Here is a 25,851-nt window from a genome sequence, read left to right as displayed (position 1 = left end):
GTCCAGGCCTCTCCAATCCTCAGTTTCCCCACTTGACTGAGGCTCAGAAATTCCTGCCCTGTCTTTCCATGGTAGGTGGGTGGGTGGCTAGGTGTCACCACTGCCTGGAGGTACAGGCCACTCCTCCACATCCATTCATTCATTCATTCATTCATTCAGATACCCAGCAAACACACTTAAGAGCCCCCTTTGTCCCTAATACAGTGTAAGATGCAGGGAAACACAAGGGGAGCCCATGACACCTGAACCAAGGAGCTGAAGAACTCTATAAGGCAGAAAGGTGATGTTCCTCCCTAGTTTGGGGAGGAGGCATCCAGGGATCCCTTATAGCAGCCATGGGAGTGCTCCAGACAATCAAGGCAGCTTCCTGAAGGAGGCAGCCTGAGCCTTGATGGATGCTGGAAGCCCAAGGGATGGAGAGGAAGGAGGAGGCTGCTGGGGGCCAGACTTTGCAGCCATTACAGGATCCTGGTCAGCCCCATCTGAGAGGCTCCAACCAAGGCCACCCTCATCTGGGACAGAGCCTTCCTCCCAGGAAGTTTCCCTTTCTGTCACCTGATTCTCCCCATTCCTCCTGGTTTGTGACCTTTGAGTTACCGGGACAGAGACAGCAGTCCTCTGTCCACCCCCCCGCCCCCGAGCCTGCTCTCCCTTCTCCAGGCCACATTCAGGCACTTCCTCAAACACCATGGACTCCAAGACCTTCCCCCAGTCGGGTTCCCTCTTCTGGACACCCTCTGGCTCATCTTGCTAGGCTATGGAATCCCAGAGCAGCAGACCTCAGGTTGTTACCTCCCATAACAACCCAGAAGTCCCCAGTGCCTTCATGGTCACCACAGCCTACTGCACTTAAGCCTGTGGAGGTCAAATCCCGCCTAACCTCCCTGGTCTTTTTGTGGTTTCACGGCTATAATGACATTTGTTATTGTTATTCAGGTGAGTTGGACCATATCAGGTGTTTCGGCCAAGATACTGGAGTGGTTGGCCATTTGCTTTTCCAGCTCATTTGACAGTTGAAGAAACTGAGGCAAATAGGGCTAAGTGACCTGCCCATAGTCACTCAGTTAGGAAGGGTCTGAGGCTGGAGGAGTCTTTCTGGACTTTGCAAATCCAAGATGGCACCCTTACTGGTGAGCATTTTGGAATTTTTCAGAGTCCCGTTGTGTGCATGCTAAGCAGTGAGGATGAAGATGGCTCCAGGGATGAAGCTCTGTTACCTGTGTCTTGGTCTGAGTTTGGCAGAACATGTGACACGGCCCAGCAGTGAAAGGGCCATGCGTGATGTGGACTGCCAGATTTATCAGCTGATTACAGTGCCAGCAATGTATGAGAGAAAATATTCTTCTACAAATTCCAGTAGCCATGAGATTTGCCATTTTAAGATTTTGCCGATTGTCTGGGTATGCCAATGGTCCCTCAAAGGTTTCCATTTGAATTCCTTCTATGGTTAGGGAGGCTGGAAACAGTTTCACACAGTTCTTTGTCTTGTGTTATTCCTGATGGGGAATATTCGACAGGTTTTACAAAAGAGGCAGAAGGGCTGGCTCACTCACCCAGCCATCCAGGGCCCTGGAAGCTTTCACTGGGAACTGTGCTTTGTTTCCCAATGACATGATTTTGCTGCTGCTCCTCTCCTCTGATCCAAGCATTAGAGCGTGGCCTGTTCTTGGAGAAGCGCTCCCTCCATCCCAGTTGGCCCTGGCTGCTTAGTGGCCAGCCTTCTCGCCAGCTGGGCCTGCTCTCAGGCCTAATTCAGATTTGCATGTTGAGTGTGTGAGGGGAAATGAAGACATTCTACTTTGGTTCTTAATTGGCTTTACAGCCACATTATTCCCCACTCCCACCCCAAGAGAGTCAGCTCTCTCGATTGAGGCAATGGTTTTCAAACAGGTCACATTGAATCCACCAAGAGGCACCGCAGAAAGCCTACTCTGGGGCAGCCAGAGCACCCAAAGCCTGTCCCAGGCCAGATTTTCAGGAATGTGTTCAAGACCAACGGCCAAGTTCCCATGTGGAAAGAGAATCTGGTGACAAGAAACCACAGCTGCTTCCAGCTCACACATAGCCAGGGCATGAGATGAGAGATTCTGAAAGAACAGCAACCCCACCCACCAAGGAGTAAAGGGGAGAGGCCCAGGGTGTCAAAGCTGCAGGAGACCTCAGAGCCCCAACTAGCACCTGGGGGGACACTGAGGATGAGGAATCACCAGAATTAGCCTCCCTGGGCTCTCTCAGGAGCCAGTACGCTAATGTGGTGCTCAGCTTTTCTCTCCTGGCTGGACAGGCCTCCTGGGAGAAGATGACCCTGCCCCCCAACAATCATTGCGGAGGACTCAGATCCCACCCCATCCCCTGAATCCCTCTTTTCTGGGCCCCCAACCTCCAATGTGGCTCCTGGGAGAAAAGTTCTGTGACATATGATCATTCCAGACATTTTAGGGGATGGCCGATGAACCTCAGGTTATCTAATCTTTACAACAGCCCAGAAAGGAGAACACTACAGCTGTGAGGATCCTTATTTTATAGGGGCAGAAACTGCCTCCAGCTTCTCTGGACCCACACATCTAACAAGGACCAAAGGCAGGGCCTTGGGACAATTACCCCAGGCTCCTTTCCCTGGGGTAGTCCCCTTGGGAAGTCTCTCTCTCTCCTGTTTTTTTTTCTCTTTGTCAGACTCCCCACCCAGCTCATCCCAACCCAGGCTTCTAAAGCCTGTGGGAGACTTTGGACTCATTGAGCCATCATTGGCTCAGTTACCTTGCTAGAGAAAGACTTCCCCCCTGCAGACCTGGCCTCTGCCCAGGGACAGACACTACCCTGCCAGCCCTAAACTCCCAGGTTTCAATACTCCATCACCAATGACCAGAGAGAGTTCTCCATCCAGAAGCCACCCCACATCTCCAACTCCGCATGTCCCCAATGGACCTCAGGACCTGTGACTTGCCACCTTCCTTATGTCACCCAGGGTTACCTCACTCAAAGTCATCATCCCTGGTTTTCCTGTCCCTCTCCCCACCTTGCCAACCTGTTGCTGAGGCTTATCATCTCTACCTCTCTAAAGCATCCTTTATTCACACTTCTCTCCATCTCTTAGCCACCCAATGATCCTCCTCACCTCTCAAGGTCCATTGCAATGGCCTCTAACTGGCTTCTCTACCTACAGGGGCCCCTTCCCTGGCCCAGCTCCTAGGCCCCAGGGGCTCCCTGCTACCTCTCCAAGCTGGGCCTTGCCAAAGCTCCTACATGCTGGCCAAACTGGCTTACTTTGGACTCTCAGCAGAGGATAGTGACATATCCCACACACACACCTGGAATGTCTTCTGGACCCCTCACCTTAGAAATTGCCACCTTTGAATGAGGTTGGAGTAGGCCCAGAGCAAGCTGGGTCAATGCACACAAGAAGAAGCAGTATTAGCACAGCCACAGAAAAACTGAAGCTGAGGACCTCAACTCAGTCCACCAGCCACAGAGGGATGGGAAGAAGAGACCCTTGACTAGGAGGACGTATCAGGAGGATCTCCCAGCTTCTAGAAGAAAGAAGAAGTACATAACTCGAGATGAATTGGTGAAGCTGATGGAATGGAAGTTGGTGAGGGGCAAATTCAGAACAAGACTGCAGCATTTGGTGGCCACTAACCCGGAAGAGCTGGTAAAGCAGTGCACTGCAGCAACTCTCTCCCTACTACCCAATGTGGAAGCTGCCATCACAGAATGGAGCCAGCTCAAGGCTGTGGAACCAGCCACTGCCTCTGCAATCCTGACAGCAGGTGCTCCAGAGACAACAGCATTCATGACAGATGAGGCAGTGACCTCCCCATGCTCCAGTATACACTCAAACACTCTATCCTGTATCTGGACAAGATCCAGGCCTGTGCTAAGAGACTGAACCAAGATGAAGCTTCATCAGAACAGACTCCTCACCCGATAGAAATGTGCCTCTGAACCTGGACTTCGGCCCAAAAACTATCCTATGGTCCTGACCCCCCTTTTGTTGGGAAGCCCCCAAAGCCAGGGAAAGTGCTGAAGATGTTAGATTGTCCAAGAACTGAAAAGCTAGTATTCACTAATCCTGAGCATCTCCAGATTCCCCCCAAATAGAAGTACATCAAGTCACAGTAATCTGCTGACATCTACTTCTAGTCTTCTACTTTGGTCTATGGAGGGCTCAGGACAGAGGGCGCCACTGTCATCCATCCCAGCCTCATCTGGATCTCAATTCCCTAGATCCCCTCTCCTGGGCTAATGTTGAGTTGGGTTTTAGGAAGATGGAGTATGTAGCTCTAATTCCATGACTAAATTATCCTTGGGAAAATAAAATAAATTGTCCCTTCTCCAGGAAGCCCTTCCTGATCTCTCCCAGATGCTAATGCTTCCTTCTTAAATGACTTTAGGTCAACTTTGGGAATAATTTATGCCTCATTTTCCAGAGACAAGATATAATGTAGGCTCCTTGAGGTCAGGGATTGTTTTCTTTGGATTCTGTAGTCCCTGCATAATCCCTGGCTCTTATTGCAGGTGAATTGTATTCAATACAATTAGAATGCCTCCATTCAGAAAGGATAGAAGTAAGTTGGCAGGCCCCTGCAGTATCCCCAACATGCCTCACTGGGCCACCACTCCTCACTTGCCCTCCTTCTTCCTCATTTCTCCCCATGGCCATCTGGAAGATGATTTTAGAAGCCTTGTATAGACATTTAAGTCACAGGGCTTCATTAAAATAAATTAGGGACCCTGCAGGGAAACCACCCCAAAGTTCTAACTCCCCTAACTCTGCACCTTCCAAAATTGTAAAGTGAATAGAGGATTGGTCCTGGAGTCTGGAGGACTTGAGTGCCAATCTGGCCTCAGAAATTTATTAGCTCTGCAACCCTGGGTAAGTCATTTAACCCTGATTGCCTCAAAAAGAAAAATAAAGATAATTGGGGGGACAGAATGGCTGGAAAAGCCCAAATCCCAACCTGGTCTGAAGAAAGTGAACTCCCTCCCTGCTCAGTGGGCTCACCTACCCCCTCTTACCCCACCCCAACTCATCTCTTGGGTGAATCCTTGCCTCAGAAAGCATGGGATGACTCAAGGGTTGAAGCCATGGTCCCACCAGCTGAAAGCCAGTCTCCAAGTTTTTGATCACTGGAGTGAACCTCATGTCTGGGTCAAGGCAGAAAACAGCCACAAACCAACACAAAAATGTGACCTCAAGTTCAGGGTCTAAAATAAGAGAAAAAAGGGGCCTTTTTCAGGCCTACATTTCTCTACTTCCCAAACAACTTTGGTGTAATCACCATCCATAGCACAACCAAATTTACCTACATCAGTCCTTGATCCTAATCAGGGAAGACACTGAGATGAGGGCTTGGAAACTCAGAGGGGGTAAGCCACTTTCCCAGCAACCCCTGAAGTAATGGTCAGGAATCAGGAATTGACTCCTGATTCCAGTGCTTTCAGTTCAATGTTGGTGCTTCATAGGGTGGAAAATAGCCTGGAGGCCATGGGAACAGTCTTCCTTCAATCCCTCATTGTGGTGTAGACCAGTCCAGTGGGGCAGCAGTTTATGCAGCTTCTTCCCAGGTGACTAGCCCCCAGATCCATCCAGCCTTGCCAAACTCACCACCAGCAGGGCAACCTGTGGATCATGAGATTTGGGGCTGTGGTTACCCATGAAATATGGAAGGTGGACCTTCCACACACACCTTTACCTTTCATGGCTGAAAAAGTTCAGGAAAAAAAAAAGATTTTTGGCATTCAGGAGATGGAAGACTTGCCTCCAACTGCATGAATGTGGACTTGACTGAGCCTCATGGCAAAGAGTGGGGTGAAAAGGAAGCAGAGGAGCCCTTTGCTCAGTCAGAAATTTGGGGGAGGGACTGACAGAATGAGTTCAACTGTTTCTGACCCTGGGCCAGACCTAACTCTGGCTAGTCCTCGGTGTTCTTAAAGTGCAATGCTGGTCCAAAGGGAGAGATGGCTCTGTTAACAAGGAAAGAAAATTCCACAAGGAGAGACCCCAAAGCTCCCCTGCCTCAGAATTGCACTTTGTGGTCTGCCAGCCAACCCTCTGGGCATGTGAGGAGCTCCTGTGTCTCTACCGACATGTATGAATAGGTGTCACCTCTCTGCTTTTAAAATCAGCTGTTTTGAGGATGAATAGCAATATTGATGTTGAGATGTCCTAGGACAGCTAGGGTAGTTGGGAAATGTCATAGTACCAGGTCTGGAGTCAGGAAGATCTGAGTTCAAATCTGACCTCAGACACTTGCTAGCTGTGGGACCATGGGCAAGTCACTTAACCCAAAGGGGGCACAAAGATTGGAACATGACTGAAAACAACTGAATAACCACAATGCTAGCTGGAAATGTCCAGGAATGGGTCTCAGGCTGAAAATCATCCCAGTGCTTTGACAATGAGCCTCTTCAGGGAGATAAGGGTTAGGGTTCAGGTTAGTAGTGGGTACCCCTACAAGACCCCAACTCATCCCATAACACCTTCAGGGGCTGGAGCCATCTTGATTCTGTCTAAAGAGTAAACTTCCTCTCTCAAATTAATCTCAGAGAATTGCTTATAGCACACAAAGTTTAATGCCCTACCCAAAGCCATCCTGCCAGTTGAGTCCAACATTGTTCCCTGTCACTATACCTACCCAGTGCTAATTTTGTCTTTAGAAGTCTCCTCTGATTCCTGCCTGGCTTTCATCCTGTATCTCTGGTACATACCTCTGGCACAGGCCCTTCCCTCAACCCCAAGTGAGTTCCTGGAAGAGGCTGTTTGGCCTCTTATGTCCCCGAGCTGGTGTCTCATTAGCACTTTCTGGTAGGGCCCAGGAAGATCAGAAGGCCTCATAGAAAGCCTCCAGGGAACCTGCTCTGCATCTTGTGAAGGGTCAATGGAAAGACTTAGAAAAGAGTCTCTTGAATGGGGACCAGCCTCCAAAAGCTAACCAATGACAAGGGGCTCCTTAGCCAGGAGAGTAGGGGCTGAAGTTCTATTAGACAGAGGCTGTTGTGTTCCAGAAAGAAGAGAAGTAAAAGATGGTAGAGGAGGGGGACAGAGAGGCTTTGCTCACACCTCCTGTCTCTTTGCTGTTCTAGGAGAATCAGTATCCTTGGGAGACTCACCATGGAGAAGTTCTTGTGCATTGTCCTTCTCATTGTAAGTACAAGGAAATGGGTCCAGGGCATTGAGTTAAGATGTGATGCTATTGGCAAAGATGGCCCCATAAGGTGCCCAGTGAGGGGCCATCCAGAGTCTGCTTGGGTAATGGGCGGGGGTGGGGCCGCTGAACCCACCTCCTTCTGAGACCCCTGTCCCCTTTTAGATTTCTAATTGTTAGGGATGTCTAGCCTAAATGGTCTTCACACTCACTGCTCATTGATCAGTCAGTCCTCTGGGGCCAAGCAGAATAGGTCTGATACCTCCTGCACATGAAGAAACAAATGAAAAAACATTGATTGAGTGTTTGCACTCAAGATACAAGTATAACCAATGATAGCCTGTGCCATCTAGGAGCTTCCATTCTCATGGGGGTGGGGTTAAGGGGAAAGGAGGAGGGAAGCATACTTGGGAAATGGCCAAGAAGCTGGATACTTCCAGTACACCTAAGCTTTAAAACCAGGACCAAGGACAGCTCCCCTGAATGCCATGCTTCTCGGCCTGCAGTCCAAGGCCCCAGGAGTTTGGGGGTCAATCTCCACATCACCTGGCTGAGCTGGAAGCCCAGTAAATGTCCAGATCTGTTTTTAGAGCAACCTTCCACTTGTCGTGACTTCCCTGATTTTTTTGATACCAAGGGCAAGACTTTCTTTTGATCCCCACTGAATTTCATCTTACTTAGATTCAGTTAATTTTCTGGCTTGTTAAAGCAACAAGAACTAGCCATGTGCTAATCAGTCAAGTCACCAAAAAAGGGCAAAAACTGTCTCTTCCCTGAAGGAGTGTAACGGGGAAAGACAAGAGGCAAATAAGACCATGAGTGCAAGGCAGACCATCATCCTAGAGGGAAAGCACTGGGGTGGCAATGACACCTGAGTCTTGAAGGGAGAATAGAGACAAGTGAGGAGGGAGATGGATTTGGAGGTGGAGGTGGAGATGGAGGTGTCACTGGGTGCATGGAGCTGGAGAAGACCGGAGAGGGAGGAGAGAGGGGGCCAGTGGAGAAGAACTTGACATGAGAGAAGGTTTTCTATCTGCCCCTGACAAAGTCACACCTGTACTTTGGGGAGATTCAATTGACCACCAAGAGGAAGATGGACTGGAATGAAGTAGATAGAATACCTGCAGCTATGGCATGGTCCAAGCATGAGATGGGGGGGGGGGCTGCACTGAGCTGGGAGCCACTTTGTCCAAGGAGAAAAGGGGGTTCATGCAGGAGATGTTCTGAAGGTAGAGGTGATAGGCCTTGATGACAGAATGGAAATAAGGCCAGTCTGGATCACAAGGAAGATGGTGGATATGGGGAAAGTTGAGCAGAGTGGAGCTGGGGATAGGACAAAATATAACGAGGTAAGACATCTACAGCTTTGTGTACCTACAGATATGATGAATCTGTCACCTATTCCTTTATCTAAGTCACTGATATTTAACCAATGTTAAATAGCTCAAGGCCAAGCACAGATGATGAAGACATTGGGTCTGAGTTCAAATTCAGTTTCAGATGCTTCCTAGCTGTATGGTCCTGGGCAAGTCATTTCATTTCTCCCAACCTTAGTTTCCTCATCTGTAAAATGGGAATCTTAAGTGTATCTCCTTCAGAAAGTTGCTGTGAAAATCAAATGAGTAATCAAATCTGGAGAGCACTTCATAAACTTGAAAGCCCTCTACAGGGAATAGTTGTTATTACTGATGTTATCATTATTATTATCTTTATTAATTATTCTCTTGCAGACTCCTGATAGTGAGCCACTAACAACTGCTCTTTTAAACTAGTCAGTCAGTTCTGAATCCCCTAGAGTTACCGTGATCCAGCTAGCCTTGCGACAAAAATCACAAAGACCTTTTTCAAAGACTTTGCTAATATCTAAGCAAGCTCTCTCCAAAGCATTCATCTCATTTGTCAGCTTAGTTGTTCAGTCATTTTTCAATCATATCTGACTCTCCATGACTCCATTTAGGATTTTCTTGGCAAAAATACTGGAGTGGTTTGCCATTGCCTTCTCTTACTCATTTTACAGATAAACTAAGGCAGACAAGGAGAAGTGACTTGCTGGGGGTCACACAACTGAGGTTGTATTTGAAAACAGTTGTTCCTGACCCCAGGCCTGGCACTCTATGCATTATGGTGACCTCTGGCTTCTCACTAGAAATCCTGTCCAAAAAGAAGAGTCAGTTCAAACATCCCCTGATCTGCCCCCGCCTGTTCAATCACTGCATCTCTTTTTAGTCATTTACCAATTATCTCTGTAATGAGCCCCCTAGAACTTTCAGACCAACCAAAGTCAAAATTTTAGATGCCCACAAAGTCTTTGGATGTGAAGAAGCACAGCTTAAAATTGTGCATTTTTTTCAAATAAGGGTCAGTTTGTCTTTCAAATAGACAAAAGTCATTTTGAATTCTCTCAACAAAAATCAACATTACTACAAAACAGTTCAGATTTCAACCCTTCCTGAAACTGTTGACCACTGAATGAACAAACAGGTGATGATGATTATGGTCTCAGAAGGTCCCAAAAGGAATGGGCTAGCCTGACCACAGAAGGAATAGGCTAGCTTAACTCCAGAAGAAACTCCTGAGCCTAGCTCCAAAATGCTGAGCTGCCACTTTACAGAGCATGTCCTACCATGCTCATCATCTCAGGGTGTTTCTCTGTCAAGATTCTCCTTGGATTTTCTGGCTTTTTAAGTTCCAAGATTTTTCTCAGTCTGTTCATCTGTGTTCAGCTTATGAGATTTTACAGCGCCAATAGGAGATCTGAGGTCATTTTACACCCTCTGACTTTAGTCTCTTTGGGTCCTTGCTTTTCCCATGCACAACTGGCCATCCAGATAATTTAGGGTCTGAAGCAGTTGTCCTGGCTTGGCACAGGAGTCTGGTCAAGGCGTGGGCTCCAACCTGCTGGCCAGCAGGGTCAAATGGCTTCCAATGATGCCCATTAGTTCCCACAGATTCTTCTCCCAGTGATGACCACAATGAGGGGCCTTTCCTGGATGCTATAGTGTTGGCAGAGGGAGGGACAGCTCACACAGGCTTTTACCCAAACTCAGAAACTGATGATCACAGCATCGAATCATTTTGGACCAAGATGTCCCATGATCTTCACCCACTGGGCACTTGTTCTCTTGGGAAACATCATTACAACATCATGCCCTTTCAGCATCAGAGAAAGCAAGAGTTTGGCTGGCCTGAAAATGGAATGGGCATGTCCCAACAGGGTGATTAAGTAAGGGTACAAGACATTCCTGCAGGTCTGGAAATGGAAAATTCCACAAAGAGAATAGGAAAGTGGAGAGCCAGCTGAGACCAGCTTATCCAAAGACCAACTCATTGCAGTCCTTGCAAGGGGAGCACCACTCTGGGATGAGGCCTCCCCAGGGCCCTACTTCTCAGCCTCTACTTCCCAAAATGGAGCTGTGTATTTCATTAGTTTTTGATGGCAGAAAACTCTTAGCAGTGTAGACTGGGAGCACAGTAGACTACAAAGATTTAGGTCCATTGTCTTGGAATTAAAGGAGTTTTGTCTATCCATTCTAAGCATGGGAAGGCAGGGCTTCTTTTGACTTGTTCTCAACATTTCTAAGAATGGAAAGAATTTAGCCTATTTCCTGAAATACAAGAAAAGACTTTCAGAGTCTTGGGGGAGGTGGGGGAAGGTCCCATTCCTGCTGCTCAGAGAATCTTGACTTTTTGCTTCTGTTCATTCCCCACGAAGGACACCCCAGCCTCCACACACTTGGGCTGTGTGACATTATTGCTCTTGGCTTTCCAAAGCTTTCTCTTGTAAGATCACATTGGTCTGGTGTCCTTGGTCCTCCTGCCTCCCTCATCCTTGGAAAGAACCAGGAGCAATTGAGGACAGGACTAGAGGGCACAGAGTTACATAAGGGCAAGAGTTGGGCAGAGGTCAGCAATGATTTCTCAACAATGTGCACCTTCCCTCTTGTAATTTCCAAGCAGAGGCTGACTGGGCATGGGTCATCAGGATCATGAAACTAATTCACTGAAGTTCCATTTGGCCTGGATGCACACTGAGGCTGGTGCTTGCTCCTTACAGCTTCGAGGTTCTGGGATTCCTGAGTCTATGAGTGTCTACCAGTCCAGAGTCTCATGAAAACTCAACTCAGAGCATGAAGATAGCTTCTTGGGACCAATTCTCTGGTGTCTCTAGGTGTCTTCAAAGGACCTTCAGTCTAATGAGGGAGACAACAAGCAAACTAGAGATAGGAAAATAGGAAAACAATCAATGATGACTGGGAGAGAGAGCATTCCAGGCTTGGGGATGATCAGAGAGAATGCTCAGAGTTGAGAGATGAGGGTCTTGTTTATGGAACAGCTAAGAAGCCAGGATCACTGGATGGAAAAGTCCATGGTGGAGTATAATGTGAAAGAAGACTGGAAAGGCAGGGTGAGGGGGGTAAGAGAGATTTTTGGTTGAAAAGGTTTCGAATGCCAAAGAAGGACCTTGTATTCGATCCTAGAGATTGAAGAGAGTCCTTGGAGTTTATTGAATTGGGGGAGAAGTGTGTGCCATGATCGGACCAAGCTTGAGTTTGAGTCTCAGCTCAGACATTTACTACCTGTGTCATCCCTGACAAGTCATTCCTCCTCACTGACCCTCCTCTGTAAAAGAGTCACAACTTCTGGAGTCCCACCATTCCAGAGATACTCTCCAGTCTAAGGAGCATATTAGTATCCGAATGGATGCCAGCTCTGATCAAGCTCAAAAATTCACCCCCAACAAGTTTTACCTTAGCTACTACCCTGGGCAAAAAGTGATGCTTCCTGGCAATGGGCCAGGCAGAAGTGAGAGACCTCTCACCTTGGAAAGATCCCTCTTCATCCAAAATATCAAGAGGAGAGAAACCATTGGTTCTTCTCACTGGGGTCCTGGGTCACTGTGGCTCATCTTCATCAAAATTGTGGAAATGGGCAGATCTAGAGAATTCCTGCCAGATCCTCATGAATGCACACACATACCTGCACTCAGGTACACACAAACACACTCTTACAAGCACATGCTGCACAGAGGGACACACTTCACACCTGTATACACACACACACACACACACACACACACACACAGGTGCACACATGGGCCCATGCCTGTCCACATAAACATACTTGAACATGTGCCTGCACACAGGTACACACATGAACACATCATTGCATTGTGAAACATGCCTGCCCATAGTCAGGTGCATATCCATCCCTGCATGCAACACATGGGCACACGTGTATGGGTAAATGACTCACACAAATACACATATGAGTGCACTGATCCATGCACACATATGTATGGGAACACATAGCCTGCACACAGTGCACAGAACTTGTGGGGGCATGTGTGCCACACCTGTATCTGGTTACACACATGTGTGTGCATACACACTCAGACATGTGTGTTTCTTATGTTCTGTGAAAGCATGTGTGTGGCCTGCCTTGTATTTGCCTATATGTGTATGCCCATGTACATGGACACACTAATCCTTATCTTCAAATGAAAATACCAATGCCCACAGCCAACCTTCCTGGGGACTTTGAGGGTCAGAAATCATTGGACGAACATGACATCTTTATTTCTAATTCTCATTTGACTGAAGAGGACATTGAAACTCAGGGAAGTAATGCAACCAGGATCACACGGCCACAGTTGTGCCCGTATGCATGACCAGAAACCCCCCTTCCACTGACTCACAGACTGATGGGCACAGGCACAACCAAGTATCATTGGATCAGCCTGGGCCTCTGCCTCCAGCCCCGATGATTTCTCCACACACTCTCCTTAAGCACCAAGACAAGCCTCCCCATTGATGGTGTAGACCTGGGCGGCTGACCCATTCCCTAAGAAGCTAGTACCCATTCTACCTTCATCACTCTCTCCTGGTTTTCACCAATGCTTCCAGCAGATGGCTTCCTGAGGCCATCATAGCCAAGTGGTGGCTTGGCGGTCGTAAGCATGATGTCATTGGCTGAAGCTTTGGGGTGACATCATGCATATGGCTGCTAAACCACTGCATGGGGCACCATTGAGCGGCTCCCTGCTGAAGAACCCACCAACCTCAGCAGGGCAGGGTCCCAACCTCTGGAGGGATTCCCCAGCTCTGCACCAAGCTCAGGAACAAGGCAGCAAAGTGTCAAGGGCAGCTTCTGTCTCCACTTCCTGACCCACAGCATCCTGTTGGCAATCTGATGAGCCGGGCTTGATAGGGGTAGGCCCAAGGGCTGCATGCCTCATCTTCCTTCTCTCCTTCTAAATGAGGCTGGTTGTTCTTGCCTGGCCTCTGCCTCCCCAGGCTTGGCTTATGGGTGTCTGGAAGCTCTTGGCAGGAAGATTCTTGTGGCACATTGATCCAAGTGCTACATTTGAACCCCTCATAGTCTTCCTGACCTATGCCCTCTCACATACACTGAAGACCCCCATGGAGCTCTCCAAGCACTCATACAAATTCACATGTAACATATCCAATCACACATACCCATCCATGTCCATATAACACACCACTCCCATAGACAGTCTTACATTTTATAATATCCAGACACACCTGTATCCCCCCAACAGCCTCCCATACAACCTCTCTCTCTCTCTCTCTCTCACACACACACACACACACACACACACTCACTCACTCACACAAAGCACCCATCACATATGTACTCATGCCTAGACCTCATTCACATAGGCATGTACTTTCCCACATAAAACTAAGTCACCCATCATATAATGTTCCAATTATGCAAAGTTCTATTTCACGTGGATTATGAAATATCAGGTCACATTGAATACAAGCCAAAATTCAGTTACTGTAAGGAGTATGAGCAGTTGAGGGCTTGGCTACAGCACCAGACAGCACTAGCATGGGCGTGATGGGCTGCTCTTAGTACCAACAGTTGTGTTATTGTTTTTAAATGAGTCTTTAGCAAAATGGACACAAGGAAGAATTCTTCAGCTAGAGCATGATAAAAGAAGTTTGCTGTGACACTACAACAAAAATGTGACAATTGAATAGTGGCACGAACATGCTTGTCCTAAGTCTAAAAGAGGAATTTAATGATTCCTATTCCAGAAGTCTTTGCTACTGTTGAAATGCCAGATGGTGAAATACGGGCAGAGAGACAGGAGGAAGCTAACAGAAAGGTTCCATCTCACCAGCCTGTGGCATCACCCACAGCCACGAGGAGGAGCAGGCCATCACAATGACAGCAATGGGCAGCTTCCATGGGGAGGTCCAAGCTCACCTTCACACACACCACCTTTCAGATAAAAGCTCCAGTTTACTTCAGGGGTGAAAGAAAACAAGATGACTGCAAGCATTGGTTGTTTCTATTCCCTTAAAAAGCCAAATTGACTGGAGGAATGGAGAGGCAGCCACTGACTACAGAAGCATAGTTTTCCCTCCGAAAAGCAATCTGTGAGAAGAGAAATGACAAACCTGGAAGAAAAATTGGGTTGGAATAAATTGAAGATGGAGGTCTGGTCCCACTCCAGAGAATGAGTGGGTGATGATCTCCTCCAATCAGGTCAACAGTGAGTGCTCATAGATCGAAGGGGTGCAGACAGAGGCATTCACTCTCTGGGACCAATCAGAGGCTAGGTTTCTACTGGTAGGAGTCTTGAGGCCACATGTTGTGGATGGTGACCCCACTGCCAGTTCTGGAGGCATGAGTCAAAGTCTCTGCCCCAACCAGCACTTGCATGAAGACTTATGGAATGGAAGGGTAGTTAGGGCCTAGCTGTTAACATACTTTCAAGAAATAAAAATAAGGGGATTTTCATCATATCATTAGTATTGACTTCTCTTGGGGTTCGGATGAAACTTTCACAATTTTGCTTCTTCTAACAGCTTTATTGTTTTGTTATAAATTTGAATAAAAATCATTTTCTTATCCTTTGCTGTTCTGTTAAATTAGCAAACAGATAAAGATTATTTTCAGTCTTTCTTGCATAATTCCATAGAGCTGGAAGCAATGAACCAATTTTACTTAGAAATTAAACTTTGACTAGCTCTGATTTGAATAATGCAATCCCTTCTCACTCATGGGCATCTGACTGATCTTGTATAGGAAGATCTCCACATGCACATTCAGGGATCTCTATACACAGAGCCCCAATGCACACTCTCACATACACTCCTGCCATCACAGACACACACAGCACCCGCCTCCTACATACAATCACCTTTCATGATGAACTAAGAACAGGGCAACTCTTCTTGGAGGCTACTGATCCCGGAAGGGGCTTTGTGAGAGAGGATCCAGTGTGCTGCCACTCACTGGGGACCTGAAACTGCTGCTATGGCCCAGGTAGAGACAGAGATCATGTGCATTTGAGGGGAAGTGGTTATCTTAGGCATGGTTGCTGCTTAGAGACTGCTTTAAGGGTACTAGAGACTATTTTATTGACCTTCCAAAACTGAACTCATTATTTTTTCCCTTAAGGCCCTCTCTCCACCATACCTCTCCTATTACTTTGTCCCTTCTCTCCTATTAGCTCTTTGGACTCCCATCCTGGCAGTCATTCTGAACTCTCACCCCCATTAATAATATGGCGCCAAAGTTTGTCGATGTCCCAAATGCAGCATTTCTCACTTTGCCCCCTCCTCTCCTCAGACACCCTGGAGCAGACCCTCATTACCTTACTTCTGGACTATAACAACAGCTGCTTGGGGGATTGGTGGGGGGAGTCTTCCTGTCTCATAAGTCCTGTACTTTATTAATCTCTACATTTTTACTTCTGCACAGTTCAGCTTTATAACCCTTAATTAATTGACTTGATTATCAAAATTCACTTTCAAAGACAGATATCTGTGAATATGAGGATAAGAAGGGGACTGTTGGGTGAATGTGTGAACAGATGGTACTGGGACCAGTAATGCCTAAGGACAAGCAAACTCTCCCCAAGCTACCTTTGACTTTTCCAAAACTCAGGTCTGACCATGTTTCCCCCCTTGTCTTGAACAAGCTTCAACAGCTTCCTCTTCCCTCTAAGAGGAAATATAAAATCTTCTTTGGGGCATTGAAAGCCTTCCTAACCTGTGCCCATCCTCCATCTTCATCCATAGTTGGCGTGATCTCCACACTCACTCAGGTCCAGACTGACTGGCCTTATTCTTCCTCACTCATCACATGTCATGTCCTACCTCTACTTTCTCTTGGGGAAAAGGGGGAAAGGGGGGGAGCTGGATGAAGAGTAGCCACCTCTTCAGTTGTCCCAAGGGCACTTTGACGAAGGAATATCCTAGACCAAGTGGCTCCTCATCTTAGTCAAGTTGGGACCTGAGAGTACAGCCCCTAGGAGAAGGGATTAAGAGAGAAGGCAATTTCCACTTTCTTGGTGAAGTGTTTGTTTTGTGAATTCAGGAGCCAGTTGCAACAGCTATTTCCTGAGCTTGGGCCATACCCAGCAGACCCTGGAGAGAAGAGGGCTTGAGGCCTCCTGGCTAGCTGGGCCTCTCCTGATGGCCTCTTAATGCCCTCTCCTTTTCCTCCAGATGCTGCATTCCAGCCTGGCCTCCATTCATAATGACACTGAGCCCACTCTAGAACCCGATGTCATCACTGATGCCTCTCCAGAGCGCCAGAAAATCGTAGATGCTCAGTTCAAGTGCTTTGAGAGAATGAACAGCAAACCTCCCTACAAAAAAACAGGTAACCTTGGGAAGGTGGGTGGGGTGGTACCTAAGCTTCTCGTCCCCACCCCCCAGCTGCCCTGGAACCAAGAAGACCTGAAGTCAAGAAGGGCAGGTCTAGGATATCTGACTGAGCCCCTGAGGACAGTCCTTGCCCTTCCTCTGATCTCCCCCAGATGCTACATCCTAGGAGTCAGATAGAGATAGAAGGCAGAAGCCTCTTTCCAGATCATCTGACTCCTAGGATGTAGCACCTGCAATCTGGACCCAGCTTGCCTTTGGGAGGGTAGGGTCAGGGCAGGGTCCATCTCCAGGTTTCCTTGAACCAAGTCCCTCTGCCCCTTAACCCAGGGGATACAAGTAAGGCAGCCCAGTCAAGAGGAAACAGGAGGCCAAGAGCCTCCTCTCTTGTCTATGGGGCCCATGATTGACCCCCTTCACAAAGCACCTCAGCCCTGTTGACAGGGTTGACCATGCCCTGGGCAAATACTTGGCTTTGGGCAGCATCTTTCCAGATCCTGATTTATGGCTCCAGATAATCTTCTTTTAGTTTTCAATATAATCCAGAGAGACAAATTCTTGCAAATCTGATGCAGTTGTTAGGGGAAAAGGAGGAGGAGGGATGCACACAAACAGACAGATAAACCAACAGATGGGCAAACAGAAAGACAACAGTCAGAGACAGATTGAGGCAAGAAGTTGACTTCAAATCCATGGTCAGCCAGACCTGAACTCTAAAGACTCAAATTTGGCTCAGGAAAAACCTGGGTTTAGATTCCCCTCCCAACTGTGGGCTTGAACAAGTCACTGAACTTCCCCTCCCCCCACTTCAGTTCCATCCGGAACATCTCCCTTCTAGGGTCTCTGTAATGTTCTGCAGCGTTGGCAAATGTGTTGACAAATGAGCACAGCTTAAAATGGCTCCTTTGGGGCAGAGAGTTGGGGAGACTAGGGGAACCCCTTTCCAGTATCTGAAGAGCTCATGTCTGGTTCTCTGCTCTGTTCAAGAGAACAGAACTGAACAATTGGGGAGATACCCCAAGGAAACCCACTCAGGGTCGAGAGAAGAAAAATCCTAGACACGAGGGCAGTTTCAGAGTGGAGTTGGTGCCTCTTCTTCCCTGCAAGTCTCTTCTAAGAAGAGATCCCTATGTTGTAATTATTTATGCCCATTTGTCCTTGAAGCTCCCTGACCCCAAGTTGCCCCAAGACTCAGAGGAAGGGGCAACCCAGAGTGAAAGGAACCATATCTGCCCCACCCCCCATGATTGGACAGGCACTCGGGAATATTCTCGAGGGCCCCTGGTTATCCTTGGCTCTAATGAGGAGCTGAAGGAAAGCTTTGTTGAGGACATGGTCCCTCCATAAAGGGAGGTTTCAACCCCACCCTTTGCCATCCAAGGCAGAAGAGATCGGCTTCAGGTGGTTTCTGGGGAGACTATTTCCAATCTTACTCTTTTTTTTGCCTTGCTAGGTCTCTTCTGTAACCGCACTTGGGATGGCTGGCTCTGCTGGGATGACACGCCTGCTGGCAGGGTCTCTGTGCAGAACTGCCCTGACTATTTCCCAGATTTTGACCCAACAGGTAAAGAATGGGAGGCACCCTTGAGGGAGATGGTGCTTTCCAGAGTTTCCAGAAATAGTGCTACTAACTCCCCAAGACATGAGCTGTGAGGCCTGCAAGATCAGGGGTTGAGGCCTCCCTTTGGTCTGGGAGTGCAGATGGAGTTGGGGATTGTGTACCAGGGAAGATAGGGTGGAGGGGGGCAGAGTGGCCACTTGACTGCCCCAAAGAAGGCACCATGCTAATCTCTGGACAAATGTTCCCTGACTTGCATGGAGAAAGCTTTAGTCCCATGGCGGGGGGCGGGGGGGGGGGGAACTTCACTTGACCTGCTGTGTCTGGTACTCAAGGCTGCCCCTCATTCTTGGCTTCTGGTGTGAGCACACCAGATATCTCCCTTCATCCCTTCCTGCCCTGACAGATGCATCATCACCCACATGCTGGACAGGAGACCTGAAAGGTCACCTTTTTCCACTCCCCCATTTTACTAATTAGTAAACCAAGACACAAAGATCAGAGGTGACCCACTCAGGGGCACACAACTAATGAGCATCACAGGCAGGTTTTGAACCAAAGCCTCTCCTGACCCAGTTATACTTCTCCATCTTGCCTCTTCTGGGGCCAGGAGGTCAAGCCAAGTGAGCAAGTAGTACCTGGGGGGCAGAGCACAGATGGAAACCTGAAGTCAAGTTTGTTTATTCAGAGGTTGGAACAACCTTGACTGAGGCCACAGATGCCAAAGAGGAGGGATGACCATTGGTTGGAGCCTATATTTTGCTCTTGACTTGGTCAAAAAGATTGGAGTGAGAGGCTCATGGGACTGCTCTGAGCTAGGGACCCCTCTGTCAGGGGAAGAATGTCCATTGCCCTTATTGCCTGTAAGCATCTCAGCATCCCAATCCTGGGTTGTTGGGGACTAACTTGTTTGGATTGGGTTGCCTTTTCATAGAACAGGCCTCTAAGTACTGTGATGAACATGGGAACTGGTTCCAACATCCCGAGAGTAACCGGACCTGGTCAAACTACACACTGTGCAACTCCTTCACGTCAGAGAAACTGAAGGTGAGCTCCGCCTCTGGCCCCACATGTGCCCTCATTGGGATAGCTGATCAAGGCTTTGGGAGGGCTGAAGCTGCAGCTCCTCCTGTGTCTCTGGGCCCTGCCTACTGGTTGGGGTGCTGTCTGACCTCCAGCTGAAAGTCAGAAAGAGGCAGGGTCTCCCTCCCCACTACCACCTCTCAACCCAAGTCTGCCTTAAAGCTGCCCAAAGTGCCAGCACTGGGCTTCCATTGTAAGGGCCAAGAGGTAACCATCAGTAGTGATAGAGAAGAGCATCAATGTCCAGGATTCCCAACCTGGAAGCTCCCTCTACCCCACCAATCATCTCCCATGTCTGGACCAAGAGTCTGACAGCATCTCAGAGACAGGGTCATCAGCCAGGTCATCCTTTTAGAAAATTGTCTCCCTGGTTTCTCTCCCCAGTCCTACAATGTGCCTGCTCCTCTCTAAAGTCATCTCATGCTCACAGCCATCAGATCAGCTAGGTCTCTTGCTTTTTTGACGACTCAAAGATGTCACTGATGTACCTGGGATAGGTGACCCAAGCTCAACAAGGGAACCCAGGCCTCTTCTTTGCTCTCCCCTCTAATCTTGACCAGCAGCTCCCTAGGAAGACTTTTAGTTTATTCTTCCATGGACCAAACATCAAACTCCTTGGGAGAAAAAATAGAAAGCTGACTCTGCTCTCTGAGCAACTCTGCTAGCTGACAATGACCTGGTAAGGTCCAACAGACTGAAATACCAAATAGAGTTTGGCTGGAGGGGAAGGAAGCGAAGGAGGTGCCAGAGGCAGGGGCAAGCTTCTCCGGACAGCGAGTGGGGACATGGGGCCAGTGGTGCTGGTCAGCACCCGCAGGGCAGGGCAACATTCACCAAGCTGTTCCCAGAAGTCTTATCCAACCCAAGTCCCAAGCTTCAAAGGATGGAATCCTGCCCTATCCATTAGCCCAATTGCTGATTTTAAGAACCAGCTCCAGTTGATGGAGAAGATAAATGTCCTTGCAAAGCCAGGGGCTTAGATGAACTGTTCCACTGGGACAAGCCTCACTGTTCATTCTTTCCATGGAAAGTACAGACAGGAAACCGGATGAGGGACATGAGCCTTTGTGGAAAGAACCACAAGTTCCAGTCTTTAGAAGACTCCAGACCAGTGCCTTCCTTTCACAGACAGTGAAGCGGAGGTCTGGAGAGGGGAAGAAGGCTCCTTCCCATAAGCTGTCAGACAGGCACGTTTCCTCCCCAATACATCTAGGAAGGCTCCAAGCCAATGGAAGGCAGTGAGTGGTCTGCCTTAAGGGGGATGCAGAAACTGATGGCAGCCCAGTGAGGCCCAGAAGGGAATGCCCCCTTCTCCTCCCCCACTTCCTCCTCCACCATAAGGCACCGGTGCCAAAGCCAGGCGGGCGATTGGCTTGGCTCCACTAGCAGCTGGGACCCTAGAGAGTGCCATGGAGGAGTGGTCGAGGGAGGAATAAACAAGACAGGCTTTTAAACCCACTCACATCCAAGTATGCAGGAAGAAATAAATTGAGGCCTCTTTGGCGGAACCGAATGAGACTTAATGAAGAACAGCTGAGCTGAGAAGCCCATTTCACCCAGAGTCCCAGCACTCCCCAGCTCTTGCTCATGGCAGCCAGCTAATTCATGGGTTCAACAAGGGCACAGCAGCTTATGCCCACAGCCAAGGCTCCTTCCATGGCTCCCTTCTGTTCCCAGGCGGGACTTTGGCAAGACATAAAGACAGAGACAAAATGGTCTATCAGTGCAGGATCATTCATTCTCTGCAGTCCAAGCATACCCTGCTAGGACAGAGTAATGTGAAAGTCTTGACATGGCTTTTGCAAATCCTTGAGGGCCTAGGTGTTCAACCTTTTAACTCTTCTGGAAGCTAAAGGGAGTCAAAGAGAGGCCAGCTTTCCTCTGGTCACAAAGAAATTGAATGGTGGTAGCCCATGAGGCCTCCCTAGGAAGGGCAAGGGCCTTGTCTGGGGTGGGGGGTGCGGCAGGATGGGCAGGCACTTGTGACTACTCTCCTCTCTTTCAGGTGGCGTACATCCTCTATTACATGGCCATTGTGGGACATGCCCTATCGATCTCTTCCCTCCTTGGCTCACTTGGAATCTTGTTCTATTTCAAGTCAGTACCTTCCAGGGTTGGGGTGGGGGGGAAGGTGAGGAGGAGAGTCTTGGCTTGAATCATCCTTCTGCTCTTCTGTCTTCTCTGAGGGATTGGGGGCATTTGACCTGAGAAGTTGCTAAAGTCCCCCTTCTAGGGGATTCCAAGGAAAAGGTTCCCTGAAGAGAAATCAAGTCTTTAAGTAATTTTGAATATGTTGGGCATGTCTATCTGATTTCATGCTTCTAAATTTTAGTGGATTTGCAATATTGTTCTCCTCATTCTAATGAAGGCCTCTCATGGCTGCACATGGCTAGAGAAGGTCTCTGTCCTGGAGAGAGAGGCCAGCTGATTTTCAGGTGCCTCTTTCCCTCTCTGAAAGCAGAACAGTGGAGGGGAGACCACATAGGGAAAACTCCCCCACACTCAGTGGCTAGGAACAACTCTCAAAAACACCAAGCCATTCCCATTTCCAAAAGAGCTTTGGAATCCCCCAAAAGTCATTAAAGGGAGAACTTTTCCATTTTGCAAACTCCCCAGTTCCAGATAAATGTACACATAAAGAGGCAAAAGGGTCTTTTGATGAAGTTAGATTTGAAAAGTCAAAAGCTTATAAAGCAAATGGTATGGGAAATTAATTACTCAAATTACATTGAGAGAATTTTTGATCATCATGACCAGTCTGGAGTAACGTGCACAGGTGAAGTGATTCATGTGGGATTCTTCTGGGTGTGCAGCTCATTTTTCACCTGTACTTTATAACAATGAGTAAATAGATCCTTGTGTCTCTCACACATTTTCTATTAAAAACCTGTCACTGGAGTCTCCTATTTGGGCTTTATAACAGTCATGAGAAAAGAGCAGAAATTGGCTCTTTGCCAACCGTTGCCTGGGAATGTTGTTTAGGCAAGAGGGAAAGGTGGTTCTCCCAGGCCGTTACCATGAAGGGACATTTCCTGTAAGTTAAAGGAGAAATAGAGTATGAGGCACCTGGAACAGTAAGGTAAAGAACTGTTTCTAATATATCTTAGGACGGATGGCAATAAGTCCCACATTTGCTGGGTCAAATATTCAATCACTTCCCCTCTCCCACACACCTGCAACTGGGATCTTCAGAAAGGAGAAATGGAGCCCCTGAGGAGGTACAGTAGGAGAAGCATCCTTCCTTTCTTCCTGTTCTCTATATGACCCCAAAGAGCAGAGGAGATAAGGAACCATTCAGCCTTGAGGATTTATGAAAAATGCCTATCCTGATCTCCCTCCAGCCTTGGGAGAGTGAAACCCATCAGACATCCCCAGGTGGCATGGCAGTCAAAACCAGGGGATGCCCATCTAGACTGCATAAAAAGAAGTGCAGAATCCTGAGCAAGAAATGCTTGAGTCTTGCTATGGTCAGATCATGGATGGAGGATGATGCAGGGATGGTGAGGGGCTCTCAAAAGCAAGGCCTGCAGAACTTAGCGGAAGGTAAAAGGGATTGTCACATGATGGCTGCCTTTGTGTTTTTGAAGGGTCCCATATGGAAGAGGCCTTAGACCTTCCTGCCAGCTCCCAGAGAGCTCCTGGAGAAATGGGTAGAGATTACAGTAAGGCACATTAGGGAAAACTCCAAAGCAATTCAAGCTGTGCAATCACAGACCAGGCTGCTTTGTAAGATCTGAGCTCACCATCACTAGAGTTCTTCTTCAGCCATTTGTTAGGCTAGTGAAAGGGGGGAAAGCCCTACCCACTTCTCACTCTGCAGTTCTGGGATTCCTGAGTCTGGTACCTGTTCTGTTGGCCCATGCTATCAAAACCAGAAGTGGATCAAGTCTTCCAAGAACTTAAAATTGAAGGGCTCCAAGATTCTGAAGGAAACTTCACAAATACTCTTCCAATGAGTCACAGAATAAGATTTAGAGATGAAAGTAAGAGTTGACCTGACCTCCTGATTTTATAGATGAAAAAAGTGCAGTCCAGAGAGATTAGGGAACTGCCAGTGAGACCTTGGCAGAACGCTAACTCAAGATGATCAGTTCCAAATCCTAGCTCTCTCCACAGCTACCTACCCACAGTTACCTAATAAAGAGTCTGCACTGCACTTGCAAAGTCAAAGAATGGAAGCATTTCCTGAACCCAACAATTGTGAAACTTTTCAGTCCCAGGACTCATTTACCTTCGTAATTATTCATTCAAAATTATTGAGCTTTTGTTTATGTAGGTTGTATCTTTTGATAATTACCATATTAGACATTAAAACACTAGAATTATTAGGAAAAAATAGTTTTGGTCTCATGGACCCTGCCCAGGGTTTCAGGGACCCTTAGGAAGTCCCCAGAGCATACTCTGAGAACTGCTGCTCTAACCATTTCTACCTTTAAATTTCATCTATGTATAAATATAGATTTCAGAAGCATTGAGGATGAGGAAGGGGAGGGAGATAAAATTCATAGTTATGATTGCATTGCCACCTTGAGTTAATGCCATTGTTTTCCAACACTGATTAGGAAACTTCAAAGGAGTGGTGTCTTTGGAGATCTGAATAATCTCAAACTGTGTCTTCTCTAAAATTCCTGGGTTCAAAACTGATCATCTGTGGTCTGTGGACTGAAGGAGTCTGGGACAAGCTGACATTTAAATATTTATTGTTTATTATTGCTTTGTAGTATTTGATTGTCTCGATTGATTATATGCCAAGAGAAAAGCAGTAGGCAATGCCTATCCTTTACTAGGAAGGAGCAACAACATTGTGGCAAGGTATAGGAGCAAGAGGTAGGTTATATCAGAAGTGGCTGCTTTTATATGAGTCAATCCCCAGTGATCCACACCCTGTATGTGTCCAGCCAAGGAAGTTAATCCACGCTCCACAGCAGCTTCCTCATTGATACAAAGAGAGGGTCTCTAAGACACTGTCCAGATCTTAATTGTCTGATTCTGTTACCTTAGGGACCATCCACAATCACAGAAGATAATTAGTGTCTGGGCTCAGAAATAACATGTTTCAATGGAAGGCAGGTTTGGGAAAGTCATCTCTAGGAGCCTTTGCTGAAGATCAGGGTGGAGAGGATGAGTGAGCCCAAGGTAGCCATGCCTTAGCTTGCCAGTCGTTTTACTTGTAAGGAAAAGTACTCTGAGAGGGAAACTATAAACAAACAAATAAGCAAAAACTCCTCTAAGTGTTAGCTGAGGTCATTTTGGGCGTTGGACAGCACTGAGAAGAGATGCCAGTTTAGACATCTTTCCAAGTTAGAAAATGTTTGGATGGATTAATGTTAAAATGCAAACTGGCTATTTAAGGCAGATTTGTGCCCCCCAAACACACATGACAAAAAGTTAAGGAGTGGTGAATGCCAGCCCTGGAGGTCAAGTCCAGACCAGAAAGGAAGATAGTGAGGACAGCATCTAAAAGGCACTTACAAAAGTTGGGCTAAGGAATGGCTCAATGACTAGTGCAAGGTGAGGGAGCCAAAAGTGGATGTGAAACCGAGTGGATTTGAGTTGATGCTAAGACTGGTCACATGTGTGGGGTTCCTGGTTGAGTGGGGGCAATATAACCCCTCTGGTTTGTGATGGGTACCATTGACTTGTATTTATGGTGGAAGGAGCCCAAGATTCTGCACCTTCCTTGTATTGTGAGGAGTAGAGAGAAAAGAGTTTTTTGGGGCATGTCAAGTCTCCCACTCATCCCAGCCCATATACATGTACTCTCGGGGCTGATTATTCACAACAGTGATTCAAAATAGGCTTCCCCTGCCCAAAGGCACTCTTGGGGAGCCCTCTCTTTGTTCCTTTTTCTCCTCTTTTCTTTCTGGCTCTGAACGTCACTATAATTATGTTATACTATGTAGGAGGGAGGAGTGGCATTCTCAACCACAGGAGACAACATTGATTTCTATAATCTGCCAAACTCAATGTGGATATTAAAATACTGTTTCCTAGTACTCCAAAATTGTTTTCTCCAACATAAAAAAGGAAAGTATTGATTTTAAAAATCTCAAGAAAGATGCTCACATGGGATTCAAGCAATGGAAATCTCCATGGCATGGAAGGAGAGGCAGCTTGAGGCCAAAACATTCTGCAAAAGGATAAAAATGAGCCCTTTGTTTCCCAGGCAGCCTTGACTCCCCAGGTCATCCTCTCAATTGAAGGGGAGCAACAGAACCCACATGGCTCTGAGCTGGCACTGGAGGATGGACTTCACCTTGGAGTAGGCAGCACCATTGTCCTGCCTTGTTGCCATCAGAAGTGCACAAGCCCAGTGTCTAAGGCCCAGAGTTAAAGGATGATCTTTAGGAAGTCACAGCAGCAAGGCTAACTGTCCCTTGGCATCCCCAAAGAGATCTCCAGAGGGCTTGACCCTCAG

The 25,851-nt window shown here is 47.6% G+C and overlaps 1 protein-coding gene across 2 annotated transcripts in view; it reads left to right on the top strand.

Annotated features, from left to right (window-relative positions):
* The window catches only part of CALCR (calcitonin receptor), a 128,672-nt gene that overhangs the window by 69,544 nt on the left and 33,277 nt on the right, over nucleotides 1-25,851 (top strand). For both annotated transcript variants that reach the window (XM_074199369.1, XM_074199368.1), the window contains exons 2-6: nucleotides 7,084-7,144; nucleotides 16,634-16,790; nucleotides 18,246-18,356; nucleotides 19,285-19,397; nucleotides 21,439-21,530. In XM_074199369.1, the coding sequence (XP_074055470.1) occupies nucleotides 7,112-7,144; nucleotides 16,634-16,790; nucleotides 18,246-18,356; nucleotides 19,285-19,397; nucleotides 21,439-21,530 (506 nt within the window). In that variant the 5' untranslated portion in view covers nucleotides 7,084-7,111. The remainder of the gene's footprint in view (nucleotides 1-7,083; nucleotides 7,145-16,633; nucleotides 16,791-18,245; nucleotides 18,357-19,284; nucleotides 19,398-21,438; nucleotides 21,531-25,851) is intronic.

The sequence above is a fragment of the Macrotis lagotis genome, chromosome 8, assembly GCF_037893015.1.
Source record: "Macrotis lagotis isolate mMagLag1 chromosome 8, bilby.v1.9.chrom.fasta, whole genome shotgun sequence".
NCBI classification, from domain to species: domain Eukaryota; kingdom Metazoa; phylum Chordata; class Mammalia; order Peramelemorphia; family Peramelidae; genus Macrotis; species Macrotis lagotis.
The sequence above is the reverse complement of the archived record's forward strand: the minus strand, read 5'-3'. Positions and strand labels throughout refer to the sequence as shown.